The sequence below is a fragment of the Neovison vison genome, chromosome 5 (genome assembly GCF_020171115.1).
Source record: "Neovison vison isolate M4711 chromosome 5, ASM_NN_V1, whole genome shotgun sequence".
Taxonomy (NCBI): domain Eukaryota; kingdom Metazoa; phylum Chordata; class Mammalia; order Carnivora; family Mustelidae; genus Neogale; species Neogale vison.
The window spans coordinates 26,509,459-26,535,969 of record NC_058095.1 but is presented as its reverse complement, the minus strand read 5'-3'; the positions used below and the strand labels follow the sequence as shown (position 1 = coordinate 26,535,969).

The following is a 26,511-nucleotide window of genomic DNA, read 5'->3' as shown; positions in this document are numbered from 1 at the left end:
TGTGCTCTGATGCAGTTGGGCGGTGGAGCCCTCAATCCCAAATGACGTGGGCAGAACCCTATCCTAAGGGTACCTGTCAGACAGACCTAGGAATGGTCTTTGGTTCCGTCAGTGAGACTCCGAGTCTCCGTTTCCTCATCGCTCATTATCATGATCTGAGCCTCAGTGTCCTTATCCACAAAGTGGGCCTGATAAATCCCTGCAGCAGGGAGTCTCTGGGCACATTCTTAGGGTAAGGGATCTAGAGCATTTCCTCGTTCCCGAGGCACAGTAGTGAGGGCTGAGTGGCTGGGACTTGTAGGTGAGAAAACTCATTTCCTGAGAGTGTTGAAAACTAGGACTTAAAGTACTAATCATGTGTGTTTTCTGGGAATAACAGTTATTAAATGAGGCAGACTGTTTTTATTCTCTATTATGTATCTTCTTCCCAGCCTTCACCCGGCTGGCTTTTCTCTTGATAAAGCACTTAACTGACCTATTAAGAATTAAATGCATTCTTCTATGTCAGTTATAACTCAATTTTTTAAAAAAGGATTAAACTCATTTCCTTGGTAGCCATAGTACCAGGTCCCGGTTAGCCCTAGGCAGACACAGCTAATATTTGAGTTCTCAGTGCTTCTTGTGTTATAGGGAGTAGGAGGGGGAAGAAAAAAAGGCAAATCAAAATTTAGCCACAAATTCCACAGCTTAGAGGGGACTCATAAGGTTCTTTGAGCTTTTTCTTTACCATTTAGAGAAAGCATATGGCTTTGTTTGGAGCTAAGCTTTAAAAAAAAATGAACAGTTAATTTTAAGTCAGTGCTTCTTCATTCCAAACGCACATAAGAGGCCTTTAGGGAGCTTGTGAAAAGGCAGATTCAGGGACGCCTGGGTGGCGCAGTTGGTTGGACGACTGCCTTCGGCTCAGGGCGTGATCCTGGAGTCCCGGGATCAAGTCCCACATCAGGCTCCCAGCTCCACGGGGAGTCTGCTTTGCTCTCTGACCTTCTCCCCTCTCATGCTCTCTCTCACTGTCTCTCTCTCTCAAATAAATAAATAAAATCTTTAAAAAAAAAAAAAAAAAAAAGGCAGATTCAGATTCCCTGGGTCTGGCTACGAGTGGTGCTGAGATCCTGCCTCTCTAGCAAGCCCCCAAGTGACACTGATGCGGGTGGCCCAGGGACCACACTTAGGGTATTGATAAGCTAGGTCTTATTGAAGCTAACCCTTCAGGATTGTGGAGGCTTATGCCTCGTTTTAAAAAAATGAAATCAGTTCCCTTCCTCAACAGAAGCTAAGTGATAGATAGGAATTGTTTACTGGTCCAGAAGGAAGGGTCCTGGGTTAAGTGACTTTAAGAAAATGTCACAAGTTTATTTCCTTCTCGCACTCTGTTTGCACAGAGACTTAAATCATGCGGGCCTTGGTGTAGGAGCAGCATCTGTCGAGAGGAGTATCAGGAATGACCTTTGGCTGGTGGTACTGAACAGAGGGTTAAATTGCCCCTTTGTGAGGATAAGTGAAACTTCAGGTCTCTGAATTCTTTCATTCATTCATCTGACAAGTTATTTACTGAGAGCTGGCTAGAGGAGGTCTATTCTTCTGGGCCTGGGAGACACAGTCTTGAGTAAAAACAGACCCCATCCCTACCTGCAGGGTGCTTACAGTCCTAAACGGGAGGTTCATACCCCATCAGTCAATTGTACAAATAAGTCTAAGTGCGATTGTGAGTGCTCCGAAGGAAGGTGTCCCCAGTGCCAGCGGGGCCTGTAACAGGGAATCCAGATTGGCTGGGAAGGTAAGAATGTTACGTTCAAATAGAGATCTGGAAACCCTAGGAGTTTTAAATGTAAAATGAAGAGAAAGAATGTTATCAGCAGAAGACACAGAGGCCCTGCCGGTGTAGGGCTACTGGGAAGGAGATCCAGGGCAAGGGTCCTCTGCAATCAGAGTATGACAGGGAAAGGACAGGGCTGGAGGGTTTTGAATGTTTTCCTTGGTCCCCTTTGTTCACTTAAAAAACATACCTTAGTCCTAGGATTCAGATCTTCACCTCAGAGGTGACTCTGTGTGTCGCTTAAAGGAGATGTGACAGTCTTACATTTTTTTCTAAGATTTTATTTATCTATTTGTCAGAGAGAAAGAGAGAGAGAGAGAGCGAGCACAAGTAGGAGGAGAAGCAGCAGGTGGAGGAGAAGCAGCAGGCAGAAGGAGAAGCGGACACCCTAGTGAGCAAGGCCTTCCTTTGCAGGGCTTGATCCCAGGACCCTGGGACCATGACCTGAGCCAAAGGCAGATGTGTAACCCACTGAGCCACCCAGGCATCCCATCACAATCTTATTGTAACTGCATAGTGGGAAAGGGGTGCAGTCAGCCATTGTGAATGTCCCTCAGCCTCAGTCCCTGGGTTGTGACTAGATGTTCTTGAAGGGGCTCTAGGTGAGACCTACTGGTAGGCTGGGTAGTTCCAGAGCTTTCCTTAGTGATACCTAGATTTTGCTGCCCTTAAGTGCCCATGTTTACATGCAGCCGTACCCTGCTTCTTCTGAGGACCATAGATTTCTCATCTTGGTCCTTGCAGCAATACAGGGACATTCCTGAGTTTTCTCTATTCTCTACTCCCGGTATACACCAGCAGGCGTCTTTGATGTGTGTCTTCCTCTGACTCCCCAACAAAGGCCCTTCAGTCATGTTCCGGCTTCTCTTGCCTCCTCTCTTCCACCTTCTGTACATGTCTGTGTACGTGCGTGTATTCACACACAAATGTGCACAAAACGTGACTCTGCGACATGCTTGGGCCGTGGAGCATACCCTCACATATGACCGCGGAGGCATCTTAGAGGTACATACCAAGAAGAATCTCAACTCTCCTATATCTACCAGGCCTGGGGCCTCTTGGATCTTTGCCTGGGACATTGTTTCCTGTTTCTTATATTATTCCACTTTCACTGATACCACCTCTTCTAGGCCACCAACAACTCAGTCTTGTCTCTACCTTCCACTGAGCGACCTTGAACTAGTTCCTTATCCTCAGTAAAATTGAGAGGCTTCAGCGTTGGGCCTTAATAAATATTTAACAGATGAACTTGAAGGAAAGGGGGTAAATTTTCTTTTACAATAGAAAAGGTAACTTTTTGATGTCAAAAAGCTTAAACAAAGGCAACCAACAATATTAATAACATGTATGGCAAATCGTCAATATCTTTAATAGAAAAAGAGATCTCAGGGACGCCTGGGTGGCTCAGTTGGTTAAGCAGCTGCCTTCGGCTCAGGTCATGATCCCAGCGTCCTGGGATCGAGTCCCACATCGGGCTCCTTGCTCAGCAGGGAACCTGCTTCTCCCTCTGCCTCTGCCTGCCTGTGCTTGCTTTCTCGCTCTCCCTCTGACAAATAAATAAAATCTTAAGAAAAAAAAAAGAAAAAGAGATCTCCTTAGAAAAAAAGAGAGAATTGGGCACCTGAGTGGCTCAGTTGGTTAAGTCTCTGACTTTGGCTCTGGTCATGAACCCAGGAGCCCTGCATCAGGTTCCCTGCTCACGGGGAAGTCTGCTTCTCCCTATCCCTCTGCTTCTCTCCCTGCTTGTGTGCGCATGCGCTCGCTCTCTCTCTCTCTGTCAAATGAATAAATAAAAGCTTTAAAAAAGAGAGAGAATTTGGGCTCCTGGGTGGCTCAGTGGGTTAAGCCGCTGCCTTCGGCTCAGGTCATGATCTCAGGGTCCTGGGATCGAGTCCCGCATCGGGCTCTCTGCTCGGCAGGGAGCCTGCTTCCTCCTCTCTGCCTGCCTCTCTGCCTACTTGTGATCCCTCTCTCTGTCAAATGAATAAATAAAATCTTTAAAAAAAAAAAAGAGAGAGAGAATTAAGTAAAAACTATGTATAGGATATGAGGCAGGCAGTTCATCCAGGGCATTGATTGGAATGATAGGATCATATCATTTTCATATGACGTGAGAAACATTCAGCATAATTTACTTCCTTGATTTACAGATGAAAACACTGAATTTGTATCTATCTCATTTGCAAAGAACTCCGAGCACCCCTGATCCCCACTAAAAGAGAATCCCTGTGTAGGGAAGAGAGCAGACTGCCAGTAGAAATGTAAATCAGGACAACCTTTCAGGAGAGCAGTTGGCAATATACATCAAAGGCCTTTAAAAATCTACAAAACCTTTAATTTAGAAATCCCACTTGTAGGAATTAATGCTTGGGAAATTATCCTATAGTGCCCAGCAGAAGCTGAACTTCTCTAGAGCAAGTGGTGGATTTTTGTTTTTAGTTTTTTTCCTTCATCTTTTGTGTATGTTGAATTTCATTATGGACCACATTTTTCCCCGCTGTAACCCCTAGAAAACCCAGAGCTGAATTTGTTAACCACTTTTAGCAACTTTGCAAAACTCACCTTTTTTGTTGCATGCCCTTGACCCTATTAGCTTCATTTACTCTTCCTGTTTTCCCTTCAGGAGGATATTTTCATCTGTTTTTATTGGCTTATATCACATACTTTTTAAGCAACCTCCAATCCTTTTTGGAAGAAAGGCAGAGTAGGTTTAAATGCATGGGAATCTATTTCTTGAACTTCCGCTTCCCACCAAACTCATGCACTGAGCTCCGTGGGAAATAGGAAACCAGAAGAGTAGCCCGGTGCTGCCCTTGAGTGGACAGGAGGAGACTTACATTGGGGGATAATCTCAAGAGCAGGGTATGATGATGTCTTGAGGAACTAGAAAGTGTTGGTCCAGTAAGTGCCATTTTGTATGAGGGCTTAGAAGACTGCCACTTGCCCCGGCCACCACAAGGCCACTCCATGCAGAGGCACATTCTTTCCCAGCCCGTGCCATCAATGAGCGGAATCTTTCCTCCCCGAGGTAGAGCCCTTTTCTGGATGGGGAAGGTGGGGGGTAGGACGCAGGTGTTCCTGGCAGTCAGTGCTAAGGCTGTGGAATCACTTGAAACTAACAATTACCAAAAGATGGTCTATATCATGCATAGTCACTTAGGGTGGCAGTCTCTCTTTCTGCTCCGTGAGATGCCTCTGGGGACCCTGGGGAAGTACGGCAAGGGTTGGTACGGAACAGCAGTCTCAGGAGAGATCACAAGCTGCACTCTTCAAGGTTGCCCTGCAAACTGTTGGACAGGGCACAACAGAATTAAATGGATCACGTTCTGCCTGCCTTCAGCCAGCGGAGAAGGGAACACTCAGATTCCGCAACTGCCAACCTATAAATATTATAGACGTAGGAGCCGCGGTTGTTAGGTGTGGTCCGGGCAGCCGGAAAGTGGCTGCCCACGACTGAGGAGGAGGAGAATGGGGACTTCTCGGAGACACGTTGATCTGGCACCAACTCATAAGGCCCTGGCGGTGTGGGGATGAGAAGCACGCATGTGGTGGGGACTGCAAGGGGCTCTCAGTTAAGGACCAGCAGGCTGACCTGGAGGGGCACTATGTGCAGGCGCAGCTAGCCACGGTGAAAGAATGAGATTCAGGCCGATCCTAGCTCCCGCCAGCGAGCGTCCTCTGCCTCAGGCTGGCCTGCTGCTGCTCATTGGTTGGCTCCCTGGTATACAATCCCCTCTGCCCTCTGTGCTAGTCTCTCTTCAGAGTGGACCTGTCCCCTCTCCAAGCCGCCTGCTTTCTCACTCTCGGGTGTATAGTCTCCCTGGCACAGTGTTTGTGCTGACTGCCTCCTTGATCACTGACCTCTTGGGCGAAGCCTTGGGACCCATTCCTGAGAGCATCCTGGCAGGCATTGCCAGCTGACCTTGATCCGTCTGCCTCTGGCCCCGTCAAGCCAGACATGCACTAAGGCGCAGTGACCTGAGAGTGTGGAAAGAAGCACAGGATCCTTCTCAAGGCAGCACCTAGTGACGGGCCACGCAGCGGAATAATCTGAATTCAGATGAGACTCTGACTTGGAACTGTTGAACCAGGAAGGCTTCCTAGAACAGGTGGCTCTGGAGCAGAGCCTTTCAGAGTGGACGGGATTTAGATAGAGAATGGTGAGGGCAAAGGTCAGAATAGGATGCCTGTAGTGTACTGTGGGGCAGAGTGGGCAGTAAGTCAGTGACACCCCCTCCTAGTGAGCCTCGAGCACCATTTTGCACGTCTCCTTGATCTTGACCCTTTGCACCTTGGAGCCTTTTGAAAATTTGATTAAAGTGGTGATCAGTGCCATAGTGACACTTAATCTAGACTAGAAGAGAAATCCCAGAGGCAGATCATCCGCTGGTACTTCTGGTGGACAGTGAGCACCCCCTGTAACTCGGCCTCACACCGGGATTCGTGATGGACGTACCTGTGGGGAGAGGGACAAGTGGCCCATGTGGCTGCTGCAGCCCAGAGCCCATCCCCCTGCATCTTCCTCCCTCCAGCCTCACAGGGTCACTTACGATCTTCTGCTTCATGGCATTGTTGGGGGGGTGGGGTTCCGCGTGCATCAGGGGTCTGGTTTCTGTTGGAAGTGCCTGTTGTTGGTAAGTTCTTGTGCAGTAGTCTGTACTGATCTTACCAGACAGCTGTAAGTACAAGTTCCTTGCAAGTACAGACACTCCTCGGGGATGGCACAGGTTCGGTTCTAGACCCCATGCTAAAGCGATACCTCAGTAACAGATTAATTTGGGGGTTTCTGTGGGATGTTGTAGTCATCCAGGGCCAAGATGGCAGTGATCAGGGAGGGAGAATGGCAGTGGGGGTGGTAAGACTGGGCAGGTTATTGACAGAATTTGAGGATAGAGTCTTAGAGTTTGCTGACAGATTTGATGTGGGGTGTGAGAGTGAGGGAGAGTCAGAGACGGCTCCATGGCTTCCTGCCCAAGCAGCCGGAAGGAGGCAGCCCCCGTCAGCGGAGTTGGGGGAGCTGTGTGCACTGGGCGTGGGGCATGTGGCCAGCAGCCGTATGGAATTCAGTTGAACGGTAGCTTAATTCTGACCATGCTGCATTTGAGATGCCCATTAGACACTCAGCTGGTGGTGTGGATTCAGCAGTCTGGCACTGGGGGGGAGATGGGCCTTGAGATAGAAATCTGGCATTTTCCAGTTGTCCCATAGTTCTAGATCAAGCCTAACATGGGCTCAGGTCTCGTGGGAATGACTACGGATGTTGGCAATCCACTGACCTCCCTATTCTCCTCTCGCTTCATTTGCTTTTGTTTTTAGACGCTTGGGGCTACCCCTGAAGTCCTTTCCCCTTCCCCCTCTCCTTCCACATCACCCATCTCCTATTTCCTGCCCCTCCGTTTCTTGGGTTTCTCCTGCATCTCCTTCGCAGAGGCTTGGTGCTCTAATACACCTGGAACGCCAGCATTCCTCTGCACCAGGTTTTCCTGCTTCATCCCAGCATGTTGGATGCACCAACACAACCCTGGGAACCTTCCAGAAGATTGGCTCCACTAGTGGGATTCATCCCCTGCCTAGAAGCAAGCCCTCATGGCTGTGGCCTGGCTTCCAAGACTCTCTGGAGTCTGGTCTCAAATACCTTTACAGCCCCATTTCTTACTGCTCCCCTGTGTACACCCTCCCCTCCTACCCCCAGCCCTGCCATCTCTCCTGGCCTGCTGCCCCAGTGCCTTCCCTCCAGCGTAGACCTTCCTCTTGCGGCCTCCTATGCTCATGTGATCCCTTGCCACGTGTCCCGTTCCCGTGTGTAGCTGCAAGGGCTGACTCCTTTCTTGTGGCTTGGCTGCTGCTTTAGGACAAGGAGTGGGGACGTGTAAGTTCCAAGGCAGGAGTTCTTTCCTTCCTATCCTCCTTCCTCTCTTTCTTGTTCACTCAGGCTTTGCTTCAGGAATCCTTTCTTGGGCATCTCCCGTGTGCTGCAGCCGGGGGGAGGCGGGCCGAGGGAAGCAGAAGGCATAGTGAGGTGCCCTGGGCCTGGCACCCGAGCCGCAGGAAGTCTCTTCCTGACTTGCTGAAGTTGCATGGGTCCAGCATCCGGGCTCCTTGCCCTCCACCTAGGATGGTTTTTGCCTTTGGAGCCCTTGTAGTTCACATCCGTGGTGTGGTATCATTTCTTGAGTCTTGGAAGCAGGGGTCTCTTTGCCAGGTGCACCATCTCTTGGTTGGATTTTGCTTGTTTGCGTCTGAGGATATTTAAATACCTCCAGTCCAGCTCTGATACCCATGACCTTGATGGAATTATCGATTCTTCTCTACTCATCATAGCATCATGGAACTCTGAAAATTATTTTTGATGGACTCCTGAGTATTTTCTGAGCTTTGTTTGACTCTCTGGTTACAACTCCAAAGTCATTCAACAGATGTGTTTATATGTATGACTGTATATTCTGGGCTCTTTTTATTTTTGAAGTAAGCTCTCCCCCTAACGTGGGCCTCGGACTCACAACCCTGAGGTTAAGAGTTGCATGCGGGGCACCTGAGTGGCTCAGTGGGTTAAGCATCCGACTCTTGATTTCAGCTCAGGTCATGATCTCAGGGTTATGAGATCAAGCCCCAAATCAGGCTCTGCCTTCAGTACGGTCTTCTTGCAGGTTTCTCTCTCCCTCTGCTTACTCGTTCTCTGTCTCACTGTCTCTCCCTCTAATAAATAAAATAAAAAATTTTTATTTAAAAAGAGTTGCACCCTCCACCAACTGAGCCAGCCCGGTGCCCCTACTCACCTTTCCTTCTTTATTCTTTTTTAAATATTTATTTATTTGAGAAAGAGAAAGAGAGAGAGGCAGAGAGAGAAGCAGGCTTCCTGCTGAGCAGAGAGCCTGACACAGGGCTCCATCCCAGGACCCTGAGATCATGACCTGAGCTGAAGGCAAGATGCTTAACCAGCTAAGCCACCCAGGCGCCCCTACAACACACTGACACCAAATGTGTGTGGGATTTTCCCTCCACACTCACCTCCTAGATTCTCTGACACCGCCTGGGTGTCCTAAAAGTCAGCTAAATTCTGGCACCATCTACTTGGGCTTAGTGTCTGATCCTACAGATCTAGCGCTCAGTCCTACCAGAACCCCCACACTTCAGACATTAATCATAAGTCTAGGCCTCCCATGCTTCTGACCAACCAGCCATAATTCAGGGGTGCCCATGACCCCCTCCTTGCGTTTGGTACTTTGCTAGAATGTCCCATAGAACTCAGGAAAGCAGTTGGTTTATTCTCAGGTTTATTGTAAAGGCTACAAGCCAGAAAGAGCCAGAGGGAACTGATGCCTGGGGTGTGTGGGAAGGGGCACAAAGCCCCCATGTCCTCTGGGCACACCACCCTCCCAGCATCTCCAGGCTCACCAACCCAACCCAAAGCTCTGCCCCCACCAGTTAGGGATCTTTGTGGAGATTCCATTACAAAGACAGGATTGATTCAATCCCTGCCCATTGTGGATTAGCTCAGCCTCCAGTCCTTCTCTCCCCTCCCCCGGGGGCAGAGGTCAGGGGGCCCAGCTGGAAGATCCAACTTTCCATTCAGGCCTTTCTGGCCACCAAACTCCACCTTCTGAAGCTTTTTAGGGGTCCCCAGCCACTGGTCACCTCACTAACATGCAAAGACACCATCATGCCAGATTCCAAGGGTCTTAGAAGCTCTTGTGTCAGGATCTGAGATCAAATGTTAAGACCAAGTATTATAACAGGAGGTCCCTCTCACCCCTTCCTCCCAGGAAATTACAAGGGTTTGGGGAGCTCAGTGCCAGGAACCGGGGATAAAGACCAATTGTGTGTTTCTTACTATATTACAATATCACCGTGTACACACAGTCCACACGATGTGGGGTCACTAGAGAGTTCTTACCGTTTTGAGGATCCGGTCTTCAGCAAATCCTGCAGGGCTGTCTGGGAGAGCTCACGCTTCCTGACTGACTCTCTCTGTGTCCCGGGGTCTGTGTCTCCTCCTGAAGCCGTCCGATGAAGAGCAGCACCAGGGACGTTCCCCTGCCCAACCCCGAGCCAAGCCACCTCCGCCTGGCCCGTGCCTTACAGGGAACAGGCACCCTGATCTGATGGTCACTTTGTGTATTGAGGCACATGAGCACAGAGCTTCCCTGTGTGATCCCAACAAGCTCCAATGAAAATGATCATCCTGGAAGCTGGACCCAGCATCCCGAAGGACACCTTGCATAAGATGCCTTGTTGAGCTGCCTGTGCAGCTGGCCGTGGCAGTGTATGGATCTTGAGGACTTTACCAGACCTGTGACTGGCCTTGATGAACTTGCGCCTGGCCTGCCCAAGCCAAAAGTCCTGTTCTTGCCACTGCTGCTATTGCTGCCTCTGCTGGTGGCTGATCCCTGCTCCTTCTGGCGCTCTGGACTGAGCCCAGGCAGTGTTAACCAGTAGCTTCACCAGGACACCTGGGCTCACCGAGGCCCTGGTATTCCTTTGTCCCATGAGTGGCCCTTTTACTCTGAGTCCCAGGTCTCCCTACTGCCCCAGCTTCATGCAGCCTGGGGAGTTTGCAGCCCTAGGAGCTGTTTAAAAATGCCTTTCTAAGAAAAGCATTTAGACACACTTGGCAAAAGGCAAATCCCATTAGCAATTGCCTAATCCTGGCTGTCAGAGAACACTCTATTCTTTGCAAGGAGGCTTAGTGCCTCTTCTCTCCTGGGTTGGGGGCCCTAGCGTTTTGTTCCTCCTCTCCCCTCTGCTGGCCCCTACCTTTGGGGACAGAGGGACAGATGCAGGCCCCACCTCCAGGAGAAAAGTCCTGGAGTGGGATGGTGCTCCCAACCTTGGCGGGTGGAGGGATGGTGGGGCGGGGGCGGCAGTGGGAGGACCCTGGGCAGCAGGATCGCCTTCTCTGGCTTCTCTGTCGCCCCCTTTCGTCCTTCTCCTCTTCCCTTTCCCGACTTCCTCTTGATTCTGCCATCCTCCTCCCTTTTTCCCCGAACTTGGCCCTCTTTCCCGCCCCCATCAAAAATGAATTTGAGGCAGAACCTATTGATTTTTTACAGAAACAACCCATCTGGAGATCATGTTTTTCCAGTGGTTTTTTTTTTTTTTTTTTCAGTGGAGGGGGAGGACAGGCCAGTGCCATTGTGTTTCATAGCCCAATCTCAGTGTTTGGAGGGCTGGCCCTGGAGCCCTGGTTGGGGGCGGGCTGGGCACTGCCTCGGTGTCCCATTCTGGGTGTCTCGTTTGCTTTGGAGAACATAAAAAATAAAAAATAAGGAAGGACAAAGAGTAAGAATAAGCACCCATGTGGCCACCACGTAGAAGTGACTGTTTTGCGCAGGTGTTGAAAATCTAAACAAATGGGTGCGTGAACACAGACAAAGGGGAGCCTCCCGTGCCGCCCCGCAGTGCTGGGCTCCCTCCCCGGGGGAAATGCTACCATACGTTTCATGTGTATCTTTGTAATTGGTTTTCATATTTTTACTGCCTATGTACAAACCCATGAATAATAAATAGCTGTGCCAGGTGTGTTTTTTAGAAGCAAACTTAAGTGCTGACATGCTGTAATACCAGTCTGTAACTTGCTTTTCTCACTAAAGTTCTGTGTTCAAGATTTCTTGTTGCTACTGATACCTGGTTAATTTCTCTGCAGTGCCGAAAAGCGACCCAGTTTATGTAGCCTTTCCACTGTTGATGGACACTCTGTTGGGTCTGGTTTCTCTTTCTTACAAGAATGGGACCATAAATGTCTTTGTGCCTCCCGTCACAGACATGAGGCCCCAGTGGCTTGCGGGCTTATGGGCCAAGTTCAAGTTGGCCAGAGCCATCCCTGCACCCTGCCTTGCGATTCTCCCGAGTTTTACCACGCAGACCAGCTGCCCTCTCCCTCCCTGGGCTTTCCAGGCAGGTGATGGTTTGGGGGAGTCAGCGGGGAGTGCAGACAGAGCTGCTGAAGGAAACTGGCAAGCCATGTGGCCCAGGCATGGTCTGTGTATGTTGTCTTGCCTGACTGCCCTCCAGTTCTTCTTTGGTTTTTATTTTAAGCTAATACACATTTATCATACCACCAGTTAAGAAAACTCAGATCACTATCCCTCTCACCCACATTCCTGCCTTGCTACACACTTGTTTTTCCTGTTCTGAGTTCCTTTTGGTCTCTGTCCGCACGCATACATACTTACCCAGAGCTGTAATTGCACACACGGTGCTGGATATTCGCTACTTTCTATTTAACTGTATTTTACAAACTGTTTCCTCCTTGCTATAGTCCCCATGGGATCATGCATGTTGCCCGGCCATGTGCCCTCACCTGCTCTTCCTGCAGAGGGGCTGCTTTTCCTCCATTTCTCTCTGCCAGCTCCCAGCAGTCTTTGCATGATGACTCCCAGCCCCCTCAGATCCTATCGCCATCTAGAAGCAGAGAAAGAAAGCTCTCAGGGTGACAGCCTGCCCAGCTCTTGTCCCACTGCCCAGAGTGCCATATGACTGAGCTCCCTGGCCCCAGGCCCCTACCACCGCCACCTCCTTCAAAAGCTTCTCTTCCCCCTGCAGTAGAGAAGCAGCCAAACTCAATGTAGGACAGGCTCAGGACACATGGCATTGAGATTGTTTTAAAGACTCACAGATAGCTTCCTCCCAGGAGGAAACCGTTTGGAGCAGGCTTTGAGGCCTTGCTCATTCTCTGCGGGTTTTGAGGGAGACTGTGAAGGGGATGTGTAGGCACTGCTCGTGGGCCAGCCCGGCTGCCCAGGGCCTAGAGCTTGAGGCAGAAGCTCTCTCTAGAAGCCGGGGCATGTTATGTTCTTCCTCTGCCCAGCGTTAAGCTTGGGATGGCGCAAGTAAATAGACACCAGCCCCATACGTGGTAGATGTCACAGAGTTCCCAGAGTCCTCGCGGCGGCATTGACATTGTCTCTGAATTCTGTTTGTTCAGCTAACTTCCTCCAGCCAGCCCAGAGATTGCTGTTGATCCCACTAGGCTATGGCAGCAGTCTTCCTTACCTCTGCCTTCCCAGGGGCCAAATAATCAACCCAGGGACAACCAAAACTAGCAATAAGGAACCACTTTATAAGAAGAGCTAGCGCGGATGGATTCTACTCATGGTACAGCAGTTTCTCCGCTCTCAGCGTTTTACACTTATCCTCTTGTTCGCTCCTCACAACACCCAGCAAGAGAGGAGGAGACGGTCTCCACCCCCTGTGACAGCTCTGGAAATGAGGCTCCAGGAAGTTTAAGTGGGTGGCCTGGATCTTCCTTAGAATTCTCCCTGTGCTTTCCCTCAGCCATCCTGGTCAACCCAGCCGGGAGCCGGCGAGCTTCAGCAGAGATGAGGTGCTCCCTCTGTATTCCCTTCAGAGAAGCCCCTCGCTGGCGTGGAAGTTATTTCGTACAGAGGCATCGATTAGAAATTTCCCATTCCCGGGGCACCTGGGTGGCTCAGTGGATTAAGCCGCTGCCTTCGGCTCAGGTCATGATCTCAGGGTTCTGGGGTCAAGTCCCGCATCGGGCTCTCTGCTCGGCAGGGAGCCTGCTTCCTCCTCTCTCTCTCTCTGCCTGCCTCTATGCCTACTTGTGATCTCTCTGTCATATAAATAAATAAAATCTTTAAAAAAAAAAAAAAAGAAAGAAAGAAATTTCCCATTCCCTTTCTGTTTCCCATTAGAGGCTTTGCCCTATTTTCTCCTTAGAAGTCTCTGCCTGGTAGAACCTGCTTCAAGCGAGGGGAGTGGGGATGGCAGCCCCAGCCTCCCTCTCTAGCCTTGAGGAGGAAGTAGAGAAAGCTGTGGGTGCTGGGGGGAGGTTTTAGGGGGGAGTTCCTTCGCCTACTCCTTCGCCCCCACCTGCAGTGGCCAGGTAGAAAAACAACAGGCAGACCAGGACTCCTGTCTCAGTGTGGCCACTTGTGGCTGGATGACCTTAGGTGGGTGATCTAAGGGCTGGGGAGAGCCAAGGCCCGGGGCGGTGCTGTTCCTTGGTGGAGTCAGCTGAGGATGCCTCAGCAACCAGCCTGGGGCTCCCATGTCCTTGTCCTGCTGGACCCCAAGGACTTCAGAGTCTATAGTCGTGGTAATCGAGAAGACCCCTTAGAAACTAGGAGTCCCTTGGAAAAACTGAGGCACCAAACCAGGAAGTGGGTTTCTTTGCCTTCAGGTTTTACTTTTCTTCGCTTCTCTGCCCTCTGCCTGTGTGTTCTTCACAGACCAGCTCAGCATCCCACGTCTGGACTACAAACAGGCCAGCTGCTCTGTCTAATCATAGTAGGAGGCGGGCCCCGGTTCAACCCAGCACTTGTAATTGCCAAGAACTTTACCAAAGCCTATTTGAGATGGGGTATGGCTATGGGAGGCATTCGCCAACAGCCGGCTGGCGTGTCGCGGTGTCCACGTCTATCCCTCAGGATGCGGTGTCCACCCATCCTCGGGGATGGGGAGCCCAGACTCTGGAGGCTGACCTGCTGCTGTCAGGATGGAACTGGAAACACCCCAGATCTCTTGTGTGCTCTGAGTGACACACAACTCAGGAGGCCTGGCCAGTCCTGAGAATGTCCCAGGAGCCCCCAGGAGCCCCGGCTGCGTGCATCTGTATGTGATACAGTGGGAATGGCAGTTCTCCATTTCTCTGTGAACCTGTTCTCCAACACGCCAAGCCACTTCTTCTAATAGGTGTGAACATAATGGACTTGTTTAAGTCCTTTTGAAGTCAGGCCCACCACTGCCTCCCTGCTGAGCCAACAGCCGCACCAACGTTACAAAACACTGGGGCCATATTCCTGGTCCCTCGACGGCTGTTGCCCCTTCTTCCCCCCACAGAGAAGTAAAATGTCAGCAGAGCAAATTACTCACTGAATACTTCGGAATCTATAAATATTAAATTGCTATGGCTGGCACTGGCCCAGATAAAATTAAAGCTCTGGTCAGCTCCAGAGGAGAGGTGGCTGGTTGGGGGTGGGGCGGTTGGGGGAAGGGAGCTGCTGTCAGTGGAGAGACAAGTGTCTCCAAGAGGACAGAGCCGTGACTGTGGGCTGTGGTTGGTGGGGGGTACCCTGGATGGAGGAGAGGCAGCAGGTAGTGGGGTACAAAGAGCCAGGAGGTAGAAATCCCAAATGCGACCATAACCAGGATGGTGTTTTCTCTGGTTTCTCACTTGAGGCTTGATGGTTGGGAATGTGTGTGGTTTACTGGGAGTCTTGTGTCTCATTTCTTTCTCCAGCCCAGGACGCTCTCTCTCCAGGCAGCAGGGCTAGAGATGGAGGTGGGGTCGCGGGCTCCCTGACAGCCAGCTGTCCCCTGTTGTGTGCAGCCTCTGCCCCAGGCTCCCCCACCCTCACACTGGCAGGCTGGCAAGTACGCCGTATGGGCCTGTGTTTTCACACAGCTTTGCTTGGGTTTTTGGTCCCCTGTAGGTGGCAGGGGTGTCTTCTTTGGGATCTCCTGAGGGTTTATTGCCTGTTTCTGTATGCCAAGACCCGGTGCTAAGTTCTTTGAATGCACTACCTTGTCGATATTTACAAAGTGAGAGAAGGAGGGAAGTATTGTCCATTTCCCACACTGCAGTGGGGGACACTGAGACCATGAGGCCAGGAGAGGGGAAGGGAGTTGCCGTTTTCCTTGGGCAAGTCGCAAGGGAGTTCTGTGGCTGTTCAGTGACTGAGCCTGGAACCCGCCCCAGCACTTCCGGACTCTCAACCGAGCTCTCTCTCCCTTGCAGGCATCCCCACCCTCATCGTGCTGGACCCCCAGGGGGAGGTGATCACGCGGCAGGGGCGAGTGGAGGTGCTGAATGATGAGGACTGCAGGGAGTTCCCGTGGCACCCCAAGCCCGTGCTGGAGCTCTCCGACTCCAATGCTGTGCAGCTCAACGAGGGCCCCTGCCTTGTCCTGTTTGTAGGTAGGAATCCTGGTAGGAGTCCCAGGGTGGGCCGGACTCAAAGGATCTCACATTTAGGGGGGTGTCTGTCCCTGCAGCTTCTTTCTGTCAGGAACAATGCCAAGCCTGGGCCTTTGTCTCTCCCAGCAGCCTTGCTTTTGACCCCAATGATTTATTCATGGCTCTGCCCCTGCGGGAGGGGTTCTGGGAACTGGCTCTGTGCTTTCCTTTCTAGACTGCCGGCTGGGAAGAATAGGTCAGGCTGGAGCCGGGCCCCCACGACCAGACCCATTGTTGGAAGGAAGCCTGCTGCAGCAGCTGCAGGCTGGTTTCCCTTGGGCGAAGGCCCCACCCCCACCCTAGCCACAGGGCCGCATCTCAGGCCAGGTGTCCCTCTCAGTCTCCCCACTCTCTGTTCAGTGGGGGGCTGTTCTGCGGGGCAGGAGGACACCAGAACATTCACTCCAGGCTCCCTGTAGCCCTGTGGGACGACCCCTGTTCCTTCTGCAAAGGAGCGACTGCTGGTCAGGCGCCACCTCACCTTCTGCCTTGGGACATGTTACTCAGCTCCAACTCCAAATAATTTGGAGTCCTAGGATCCATGGCTGAGATGTTGCGAAACCCATTCAGTTGATGGGGTGGGTAGGGGAGGTGCTCTGGAAATCTGGTGTAGAAGCCTGCAAACTGACTTGCAAGTTGGTCACTGTGCTTGGAGAAAAGAGGTCTCCTGGGGAAGGATGGTCTTGGGGAATCCTTGTCCTCGGGGCTTTGCTCCCTGCCGCTGGCTCACATACCCACATTGCAGGGCCTCTAGGGAATCATTTTGAACTGAGGGACAGTTGCATCTCACAGGCCCTCTCTAGATGTTGGTTAGGAAGTCCCAGAGAGGGAAAGCGAGTTCCCAGCATCACAGAGCGGGTTGGATGTGAGTCAGGAATAGGTCCTGCCACGGCTGTACGCTGCGGGCCCCTGGGGCCATGTGGCATTCCTGGATGAAAGTCCTGCTGCCTGCCTCCCCTTCCCTGCTTTGCCACTCAGAGAGTTGTCTTGTTCTGGGTTACAAGTTCCTGTGGAAGTGAGCCCCAGGGCCCCCCGGAGTTGCTCCCCCGCTGTTCTTTCATTGGAGGCAAGAGATGACTAACAGGGACTCTGGGGCATTTAGGGAAGGCAGTCCATCCTCTCCCTGATGAGTCCAGCCAGCCATGAAGTTGGCTTTCCAGGAGTCCCAGTGCCTCCCCATTGCCACAAAGCTGCAGACTGGACTGTAGTCCTGACCCCCTCCTCACTGCCCCAGCTACCACCCCTTCTGCCATCTTCAGTAGGAGGTCAGATCTGAGATCATTCTGTGGTTCTGTGATTGAGAGAAAAACTACAAGGACCTTAGGTCCTGGCTTCGGGGAAGCTCAGCTTCCAAGGCCAGTTTGTGATGAATTCGGTGGAAAGAATAGCGGTGTCTGGGGTGTCAGTGAGTTGTTCCTGTGGGAGCACAGTGCAGTGGTGCGCATGCGCCTCGGACTCCCCCTACGCCCGCCCCCCCACACCGCCTCATGTACCCCGGAGGCAAGGCCTGTGTCCCAGGGGAAATGTTGCTTCCGCGCAGGGGCTTCCCAAATGGGCATCTCAGGCCCTGGACCCAGCTCCCTCAGGGGGCGCCACTCCATCTGTTCCACAAACCAGTGCTTCTCACGTCTCTCTCTCCCCATTACAGATTCTGAGGATGATGGGGAGTCTGAGGCAGCCAAGCAGCTGATCCAGCCAATAGCCGAGAAGATCATTGCCAAGTACAAAGCCAAAGAGGAGGAGGCCCCACTTCTGTTCTTTGTGGCGGGGGAGGTAGGTGCCGCTGGGGCCTGGCCCACGGGCTGCTCAGCAGACCAACTTTTGGGAAGTGCATGATGCAGCTCTAGGGGATGTTAGAAGGAACCCCAGGATCTGGGGTGAAGAACCCACAGACAGATGTGGCATGAAAAAGTGTGTCATCCCATACGGAAAACCATTTCCTGTGGCTGCTGTACCTTCTTCCCTCATTTGCCACTCGGCAGCCTCGGAGCCACCGGGGTGCCCTCCTGGGAAAGGGCTGCTCCCCAGGCTGCTAGGAAGAGTGGCAGCCACAAAGATGGTCAGCAGCACTCCCTCCCTCCTGGCTGGGTCCAAACCAGGCCCGGGATGCTTTACAAAGCGACTGCATGGCCAGTCTCTGGGCCCTGGCCTGCAGAGTGGGCGCTTCCTATGGCCGGCAATACCCACGACTCAGACCTGTATTTCCCCAGCCCCCCGGGGAGGGTGCTAGGTTGGACACTGCTGCTGTCCCAGTCTCTTCTAGCCCCAGGCCTTGTCTCTTGAGGGCCTCCATCAGGGATGGACTGCGCAGAGGACTTCTCACAGGGTGAGAAGGCCTGGTGCTGAGCTGGGCCAGCTCCTGCAGGGGGCCAGAGCCTCTATCCCAGCAATGCAGGAGTCCCTGTAAGATGGCTGTCGCTGCTCTGACTCGGTCCCCACCCCCAGGCGGCCCATCCACGCATGCTCCGCCATCTCCCCCCGCCCCATCTCAGCGCCGGCCCAAACCTGGTGATGGACAGACACCCTTTTGGAAGCCCCCTGCCTTCTTTCTGCCCATCTGTATCCCCAGGGGGTCGGAGCCCGGCACTCATTTCACGCCGTGCCATTGGGGTCTCCCGAGAGCCCACATGTCCAGACACCCCGAACCACCACCCATTCATCACCGTCTCAATAGTCACCCCTGCTCAGCCCTGCCGGGCCCCTCGCAGGCAGCTAAATTCCCCCCTGCTCTGCTGCTGGGTGGAGGGAACAAAGCAGGTTCACAGGGCCCTGCCTTGGGGCGACACAAGCCCCCTCCACACAAAGCACAAATGGAGGCTGCTCTGAATGTATTAAACTCTAACCCCTTTCAGACGGCTGTGAGAGGAGAGATGGGTGCACAACAGACTAGCGGAGCCAGGGGGCAGGGGTGGGGCTGGGGAGCTCCAGTGAGTGCATTAGGCATGTGACTGAAAAGGCGCATTTGGGTCTTCTGTGTACGAGGCAGCAAGCTTGATGGGCACCATCCCATGTTCCTCCCCTCCGCCCCACCCCCCCAGACTGGGAACGGCGTCATTATGTTTCACAGATGAGCAGAGTGAGGCTTGGAGGGCGCCCGCCGGGCATGCGCACTTGCTGGCTCATCTGTTGGCTGGCACCTAACCCCGAGCGCGTTGTTCTTGAATGCATTTTACAGGGGACAAGGTCTGGGCTTACAGAAGTGACTTATCAGAGCCACACATTAAGTGGGTTGTGCAAAAGACAGTGTGTGGTCAGTGGGACCCCCTGAGGCAGTGTTCTCACTCCTGTCCATGGGGTCCTGCAGGTGGCCAGGACCCAAGGGCAGGATGCCTGTGCCAGGATGGGGGAGGGTCTGACAGAATCCTCTGCTGTCCAGCTCCCCACCTTGCCATCCTGTCCTTGCTGTGCACTTGACCTGGGCTCCTGACCTTGCAGCTCTCTTAGTCCCATTCCCTGGCCCTCCATGCTCAGAAGCCAGGCGGCATGGAAGGGGCTGGGCATGGGGTGCTGGGTCATCAGGCACTGACGGGGCACTTCTGAGCCAGGACTCTGACCGTCTCCCACTCCTCCTGGAGCTAAGGGCATTTGTCGTGTTTTGAGGGCAGAAGTCATCCCACTGAAGCCTTAGTAGACATTAAAATTCATCTCCCCGTGGTTTCTTCCAAGGGAGAGGGGAAGGGCTACAGCACTATGCTCAGCTTGGCCCAGACCTCCTAATGAGAGTTCGGTGGACCGTCGTCTTCCAGGAGCTTCCCTTCTGCTTATCCTGGAGATGGTTGATGAACCCACACGGAGGGCCTGCGGGGGGGTCAACAGGAACAGAGATGCTGCATCACCGGGCGTTGCTGGAAGTGTGTGCCATTTCTAATCATCTTCCTAAAGATCTGCCCTTTGAAAAAGGAATGGTTTTTGTCTGAGAAACCAGTGAGTGGTAAATTTCGTGCCTCCTGCTCGCCAGCATTTAAGGCCAGGCGTGCCCCGAGCCCTTCCTGTGCAGAGGGACCTGGGCTTTCCTCCACTTCAGAAGGCTGTGTGTGCTGTTTTATAGGGAGATGGCCTTGGGGTGGGAGGGTGGAGTCCGTTTCCTGCTCTCAAATGAGAGGTGGTCTGAGATGTTTGCTCCCTTACAAATTCTTCTACTAGTCTTCGGGGTTCTGGGTTTGCTTTTATACTTAGTAAGGGAAATTCACCTGGACAGTCCAGTCCGTGGGAATGTATGGTCAGTACAGGCACCCGTATAAGCTTCATGAACCCTGTCTTCTGAACTGGCTCTGCAGCTCCTGCCCCCTAAACCTCAGGGGTGGGATGGGGACAGTGAGCCATTTCTGTTCACATCATTCCAGAGTTGGAAGTCCAGATTGGCCTCAGATACCCAGAGTGGGGCTGCAGATAATTGAAGAGATAATGGCAAAAAGAAGTCATTAAAGGACAACGTATTTTTCGCAAGCGGAGGTTGCTTCTCTGCTAATGAAAAAAGAGGACTTGTCTGGTGGTCTGGTGAGATGCAGAGTATTCTCCAAGGCAGGGTCGAGTCCGCTGCTCCCTGTTCTCTGAGAGCCCATCTTTCCCGGGGGCCACCCACTCTTCAGGACACTGGAGGGGATGCCATCTGGGGGGGATGCCGCAGGGGACGCTCTACCCTCTTTCTCGAAGACTGACTGGTTTTCTCTCCCTCTGGTAACTTCCAGGATGACATGACTGACTCCCTGCGCGATTACACCAACCTGCCCGAGGCCGCCCCTTTGCTCACCATTCTGGACATGTCGGCCCGGGCCAAGTACGTGATGGACGTGGAAGAGATCACCCCCGCCATTGTGGAGGCCTTTGTGAATGACTTCCTAGCAGAAAAGCTCAAACCAGAGCCCATCTAAGGGGGCTCCAGCCTCAGGAGATGTTATTTAAAAACTCGGTCTTCTCCTCTTCCTTCTCCCTCTCCTCCCCTCCACCCTTGGACTTTTCCAGCGTGTCCCGAATCACACAACCCAAGTGTCCAACCTCTCTGTGGTGCCTTGTTTTCTGCATTAACTCCTCAGCACCCCAAGGTGCACCTCCTCTCCACAGCAGAAGAACCCCATCGTGTCTGGAGACTCTGCTTGGGATCCACAGGGCTGGCAGAACCCGGCCAGAACCAGGACTGCGGCCTGCTCCCGGTCACTAGCTCTCGGCGAAGTATTTGCCGGGTGGTCTTGTGCCGAACGAATATGGAGGGACAGCACACTGGAGCTCTGGTCCCACCCCTGGTGTCCGCACGCTTGCGCAGGCCCCAGCACAGCTCAATGAGGGAAAGGGAGCTGCTGACAAGAACCTCCTTTCTCCTAAGTGACTTCTCTCTTGGTGTGAGGGGAAAACACCAGCTTTGCAGTCGTTTCTTGGGCCAGGGGATCTCAAGATCTCAAAGGAAGCTCGTGTTCTTTCTCGGGGAGAAAAAGCATAGCTCTGGTAGTGATTCATGTAGTGGTGTCTTCCTCTGAGCTCCTACCGCGTGATAAGAACGAGCCTCTCATTTTTTCCTTACATCTTTCTTCCTGGATCTTACCTCTCCAAGTTTCTGCCTTTTCATACGGACAGCCTCTATGGTCTTGGAGTTTTGTTCATAAATCCCCCCCTCTTGGACAGCTTCCCGGGAGGCACCCGGCCCTGTGTCCTTAGAGGAGCCCCGCCTCGCCGGCACAGACCTCTGACTCAGCCCAGCTCTGGGCCTGGGGCCGCTGCAGCTCTGCCGAGGTACCTGTGTCCCCCTTTGGTTACCCGTCATCCCTCTTTTCTTTTCAAAGCAGAACTAAAAAGAGATAAGAAATTACCAGAAGCCTAGCTTTTTTTTCTAAGAACCTGCACAAAGAGCTGTGTCCTAAGGTAGCAGGGGGAGCAGAGGACGTGTCCACTAAAAGTGGGCCTCGGATGCACGCGGCTAGGCTCAGGTAGCTTGGCTCCCACAGAAGGAAGTTAACAGCTGTGTCCTTGGCACTTGGGGTGGAGGGCTTCACCTAGGGGTTCACAGGGTTTGGGCCCCTCTTAACCAGGCGTTAGGGTCTTTCATGCGATCACAGGCCTTACCCTTGGCTCCACTTGTCCCCCAGACCCCTGTCAGCTGTTAACAGCACTGCTCCTTGCTGACTTGATTGTTGATTCGTAGTTTGGAGGTTCGGAGTTAGCTGGTAATCAGTCACTTGTCACAAGCCTGAAATGCTTCCGCTTAGCGAGAAATAAAGCAGGCATCTCTGGACATTATCAACAACTTGGCCCTTCCTGTGCTTAGTAACAAAAATCTTTTTGCTCGTGGTGCTGGGCTCTGGGGAGGGGCGGGGGGACATACAAGATCCTCTTGACTTTCCTTGGAGGCTTTAGTAGCGGTGTTTCAGAATTGTCAAGAACTGGTCATCTAAGGCCAGGGAGCTCCTTTGGCTTAGCAGACCACAGGCAGATCCCTGCTGGAGCTCTGGCTGCCATCTCTCCTGGGTCTGCTCGGCGCTGGCAGCGGGTGGATTCCCCGATCAAAGGCCTCCTTGTGGACACTGGTGCTCATTCTCTCCCCACAGGGGAGCACATGCTCTGAAGCCCAAGGCCAGTTGCCAAAACAGGGAACCCCATGCAGCTCTCCCTGTGAAGAAGGGGCAACCCTAGTTCTAGCCTGGGCTAGGGACTTCTCTGGGAACTCTCCTCTGGGAGTGTGGCGGATGCAAGGACAAGGTGAACTCCCCTCACTTGGAAGATGGAGTTCCTTGGACTTCTGCCTGTGTCCTGTATCATGATAGCCCGAGAAGAGAAGTCTCTTCTCTTCTGGTGCAGAAGGAACCCAGTCCCGTGACGGGTCCCTGTAAGTCCCTGCAGCAGACAAATTAGGTCATCTGTGATTCTTCTAGGGCCTTACAGGGCTGACTGAACTACTGCCCCTTAAGGGCCACTCGATCCTTGTCACCAGAATTCCCCTTTTAGAGCGGCATGTGGGTTGAGATCAGTGGGAAGGTTTACAACAAGAAAGTTCTGGGTATATATGGCAGCCCTGAGGGCAGACGCTGGGGGCAGACTACTTCACCGATGCCAGCAAAACCCCGTCTCATTAGTGCCAGAGATCCTCAAGGTTCTTGATGCAGACAATGTGGGTGGCTTCCCAAGTCCCACTAAGCAGCTCCAAGGTACCTTAATTCTTGTCACTAATTGGAAGCAGGTTAAAACCCCAGCTGTGATCTATTCAAGGGCTTCGGTCAGCAGCGAGGGAAACGAGAGAAACCGTGCCTGGAGGCAGGAAGGTGGGAGGGAAAGATGCCACCCTGGGGTTCCAGATCTTGTGCTCACCACAATGACCTCCATATCCTGTTCTACCCATTTTTACAACAGAGATGAGACTTTTTTTTTTTTTTAAAAATCTATCCCCAACAATAAAGATCCGGTTAAGAGAAAGGGAGTGTGTTTGGAATTGGTACATACAGTGGGCAGCGCTAAATGCCAGGGTGCAACTGAAGCTTCCTTTCTAGGAGTGAGGTGGCTGCCTGCTTCCCCCTCAACCCCAACCCCAACCCACCCACCATCGCCAAGCATATCCTCAAATTCAGTGGCTCTTGCTTACCCAAGCACAGGGAGCTGGTACTGTCTTTGGCATCAGCCAAGATTCAAGTGGTAAATTTTCAGCCAGACTTTGTTTTTGCCTCTTGCCTAATTAAAGACACAAAAAAGCTGTTCTCTCCTCCTGCTGCCTTGTTCTGGGGTAGCAAACGGAACTCTGCAGTGATCTAGAGACAGAACCATGGTCCAAGATCAGATCAGCAGGACCCAGACCGATGTCAGCTTAGGGAGAATACCAAGTGTTCGTGTGTGTGTGTGCGCGCGCACACGTGCACACACCTGCACTTGTGTGTAGACTTGGCTCGTAGCTCCGGGAGGGATCTGAGCAGGCATCTGGCCCAGCCCCCAGCACACAGGTGCAGACACATCCTGATTATAAGCCCTCTCCCTGGGCCAGGCTGGGGAGGCCAGTGCTAGCCCCGTAGGACTAGAACATGGCCTCATGTGGATGGTGGGGAGCTTCCACAGTGGCCCTCTGTGGCTCCTTTGGGTGGTGCCGTGTGAACAGAGGACTGACCCCGAGGCCCAGAGCTTGGGATCTTTCAACTTCCCTGAACCACCCTTTTTTTTTTTTAAAGATTTTATTTGACAGAGATCACAAGTAGTCGGAGAGGCAGGCAGACAGGCTCCCTGAGCAGACAGCCCAATGCGGGGCTTGATCGAAGGACCCTGAGATCATGACCTGAGCCAAAGGCAGAGGCTTAACCCACTGAGCCAGCCAGGCACCCAGGCTCCCTCTTTGCTGACTCCATGGCTTATATCCAAGCTGGTCGCCCAAGGGAGAAATCTTTGTTGACAAATGGCCGTTGCCTATTAGCTTCATTCTTGATTGTTTAATGTTAGTAAATGGTGCAAAGGATATATTTTCTAGGAGGCAGAGGGCGGTTTGCAGGACAATTTTATGTTGGGTCTACTTTATGGCTGGGATTTTCCCATCTAGTAGGGGAACTATGACATTAGGATGTCCTGGGTATGCCTCAAATGTGAAAGCATGAAGAAAATCTGCTTTGTTTAAGGTACGATGTGTTCCAGCCCCTTGGGGGTTTGGAATACTTCCCAAGCCAGGAAGTGTGTGGTTGTAGTTGGGTAGGACTTGTTCTGAAGGACTGTTGGACTTCTGTTAAACGTACCAACTCATGGAAGCCTGTCGGCCAGTATGTAGCCCAAAGGAGGCAGGCAGCCCCAAGTCCAGATTCCTGGGTGCTCGTGCCTCACACAAGCCAGTCACCCACACAAGCTAGAACTAGGATTCAGTAGGAGGCATGATGTTGGGACCCAAGGCTAAAAAGGAAATCTTTGGGCATCACAGGATGTGGAAGAAGTCCCTGAGTCAGGAGCCACAATGCCTCCTGGTCTGCAGTCAGTATGCACCCCCCCGCCCCCCCACCCCAACACACATACATACCTCCCATCACAGGGAAGTTGGGAGGCCCGAGCCTGCTGCAACCTTGTCCCCTCCCCAACCCTATTCCCTTCTTGCATTCTAAAGTAGCAGCAGCTTTGAGGGCCCTCCAAACAGGCGGTTTCAGCTGAAGGTAGCTTCCCTACAACAAACATAGTAGGAAGAGAACCAGTGCCATCTGCAACAGACGCGGTTACGCCTGGCCCCTGAGCGTTGGCCTTGGCTGAGGCTTCCTGAGTCCAGCTAGGGCGGTCCAGCTTGCTCTGTCTCAGCCGCACCGACAAAACAGGGCAACCTTGTTCAGACTTTCAGTTGCCCACAGCAATAAAGAGCTCATCCGTTCACTTGGCTTCTAGCTCATTACCTCTGCGTGTTCACTGATGGAAGACAGAATGTAAGTTCCTGGAATTTAAAGATGCCTATGTGAGTGTTTCCTAAAATTGTTTTAAGTGAGCCAGCCAGATCTGCTCCTGGGGAAGAGTGGGGTGAGGGGCTGGGCCTCAGGATTGGTGGGGAGAGGGACATCTGGGCCCTGCAGCACAGCTGGTGGCTTTCAGCACTAGTCCTAGGACCCCCGGTGAGGTGCTGCTGCTGGGGCCTTCAAGGGGCAAGATGTCCAAAGTAGAGCTAAAAGCAGCTCAGCTTGGAGGGATACAGTAGGTGTTCATCAACCATGGGGCAAGGGGTAGGAGGTCCCAGGTGAAACTGGTGGAAACCTGTCCCCAGAGGTCTGCTCACCCTCTGGGCCTTAAGGACAGGATTCTAATAGCAGCTGGCCTGTGGGGCTGGGGGGCTGGGAAAGGGCTCTGCAGCTCTCCCTGCCCCGAAGCTCCAAACCAGGGTGAGGGTTCCCAAGGGGAGTTGCAGGTGTCCATGGACAGCAGCATTTGCCCAGAGCTGCCCTCCCAGACGTTCCACTCCAGGGAAGGAGTTGGGCCACTTTTCCTTACTGCAGCCACTTCCCACTTCTGATTCCTCCTTAGTGTTTGGCCCAACATCTACCTAGGCCTCAGATTCTGCTGAGAATTAGAAGCTGGATGTTTCTCCACCTTCTGCCTCTCTGAACACAAGAACACAGGCCTGCTCTCTGTGGAGAGAGACCCACTCCAGCATTTCCAACAACTTGAATCCACGAAACACGTCCCCTCCTTAAGGGCTGGGAGTGGCTTTGAAGCACGGCTGCCACCTTGTGGCAAAAATCACCCACAGTGCTCGCTCCGCACAAAGGCGAGGAGCCCGGGGACCAACCATCCCACAGCATCTCTGAGCCCGTGCTTGTCATGTACTGTTCATTTTTTATTCTGATTTCCTGGGGAAGTGGCAAAAAAACAAATGTTGGCCTTCAGATGGAAAAGAATGTAAGAGAGCAATTTTCTATCATCGTTCAAAAAACTCCGCCACCACCTGCTTCCCCTGTAGTCATTTTGAAGAAAGGAAAGCGCGCCCTCTGCTCTGCTGACTGATCATCACAAATATGCAGGAAGAGGGGCACCTGGGTGGCTCAGTGGGTTAAGCCACTGCCCAGGTCATGATCTGAGGTCCTGGGATCGAGTCCCACATCAGGCTCTCTGCTCAGCAGGGAGCCTGCTTCCTCCTCTCTCTCTGCCTGCCTCTCTGCCTACTTGTGATCTCTCTCTGTCAAATAAAGAAATAAAATCTTAAAAAAAAAAAAAATATGCAGGAAGAACTCACAAGTCATGGTATATGAGCCACTGACTGCAAAGTGAATGGGATGTAAATTTCTTTCACCTGATGTGACAAAATAGGCTGAGAGTTACGGGATAGATATACTTCTTTTTACAGTTTTGTTTTTAC

General features: G+C 52.4%; 1 protein-coding gene across 1 annotated transcript in view; it reads left to right on the top strand.

The window, feature by feature from the left end:
• NXN (nucleoredoxin) overlaps positions 1–23,406 on the top strand; it is a 160,788-nt gene extending 137,382 nt beyond the window's left edge. The window contains exons 6-8 of the mRNA XM_044248210.1: positions 15,516–15,695; positions 17,383–17,507; positions 20,423–23,406. Of these exons, the coding sequence (XP_044104145.1) occupies positions 15,516–15,695; positions 17,383–17,507; positions 20,423–20,605 (488 nt within the window). The 3' untranslated portion in view covers positions 20,606–23,406. The remainder of the gene's footprint in view (positions 1–15,515; positions 15,696–17,382; positions 17,508–20,422) is intronic.
• Positions 23,407–26,511: the final 3,105 nt, after the last annotated feature.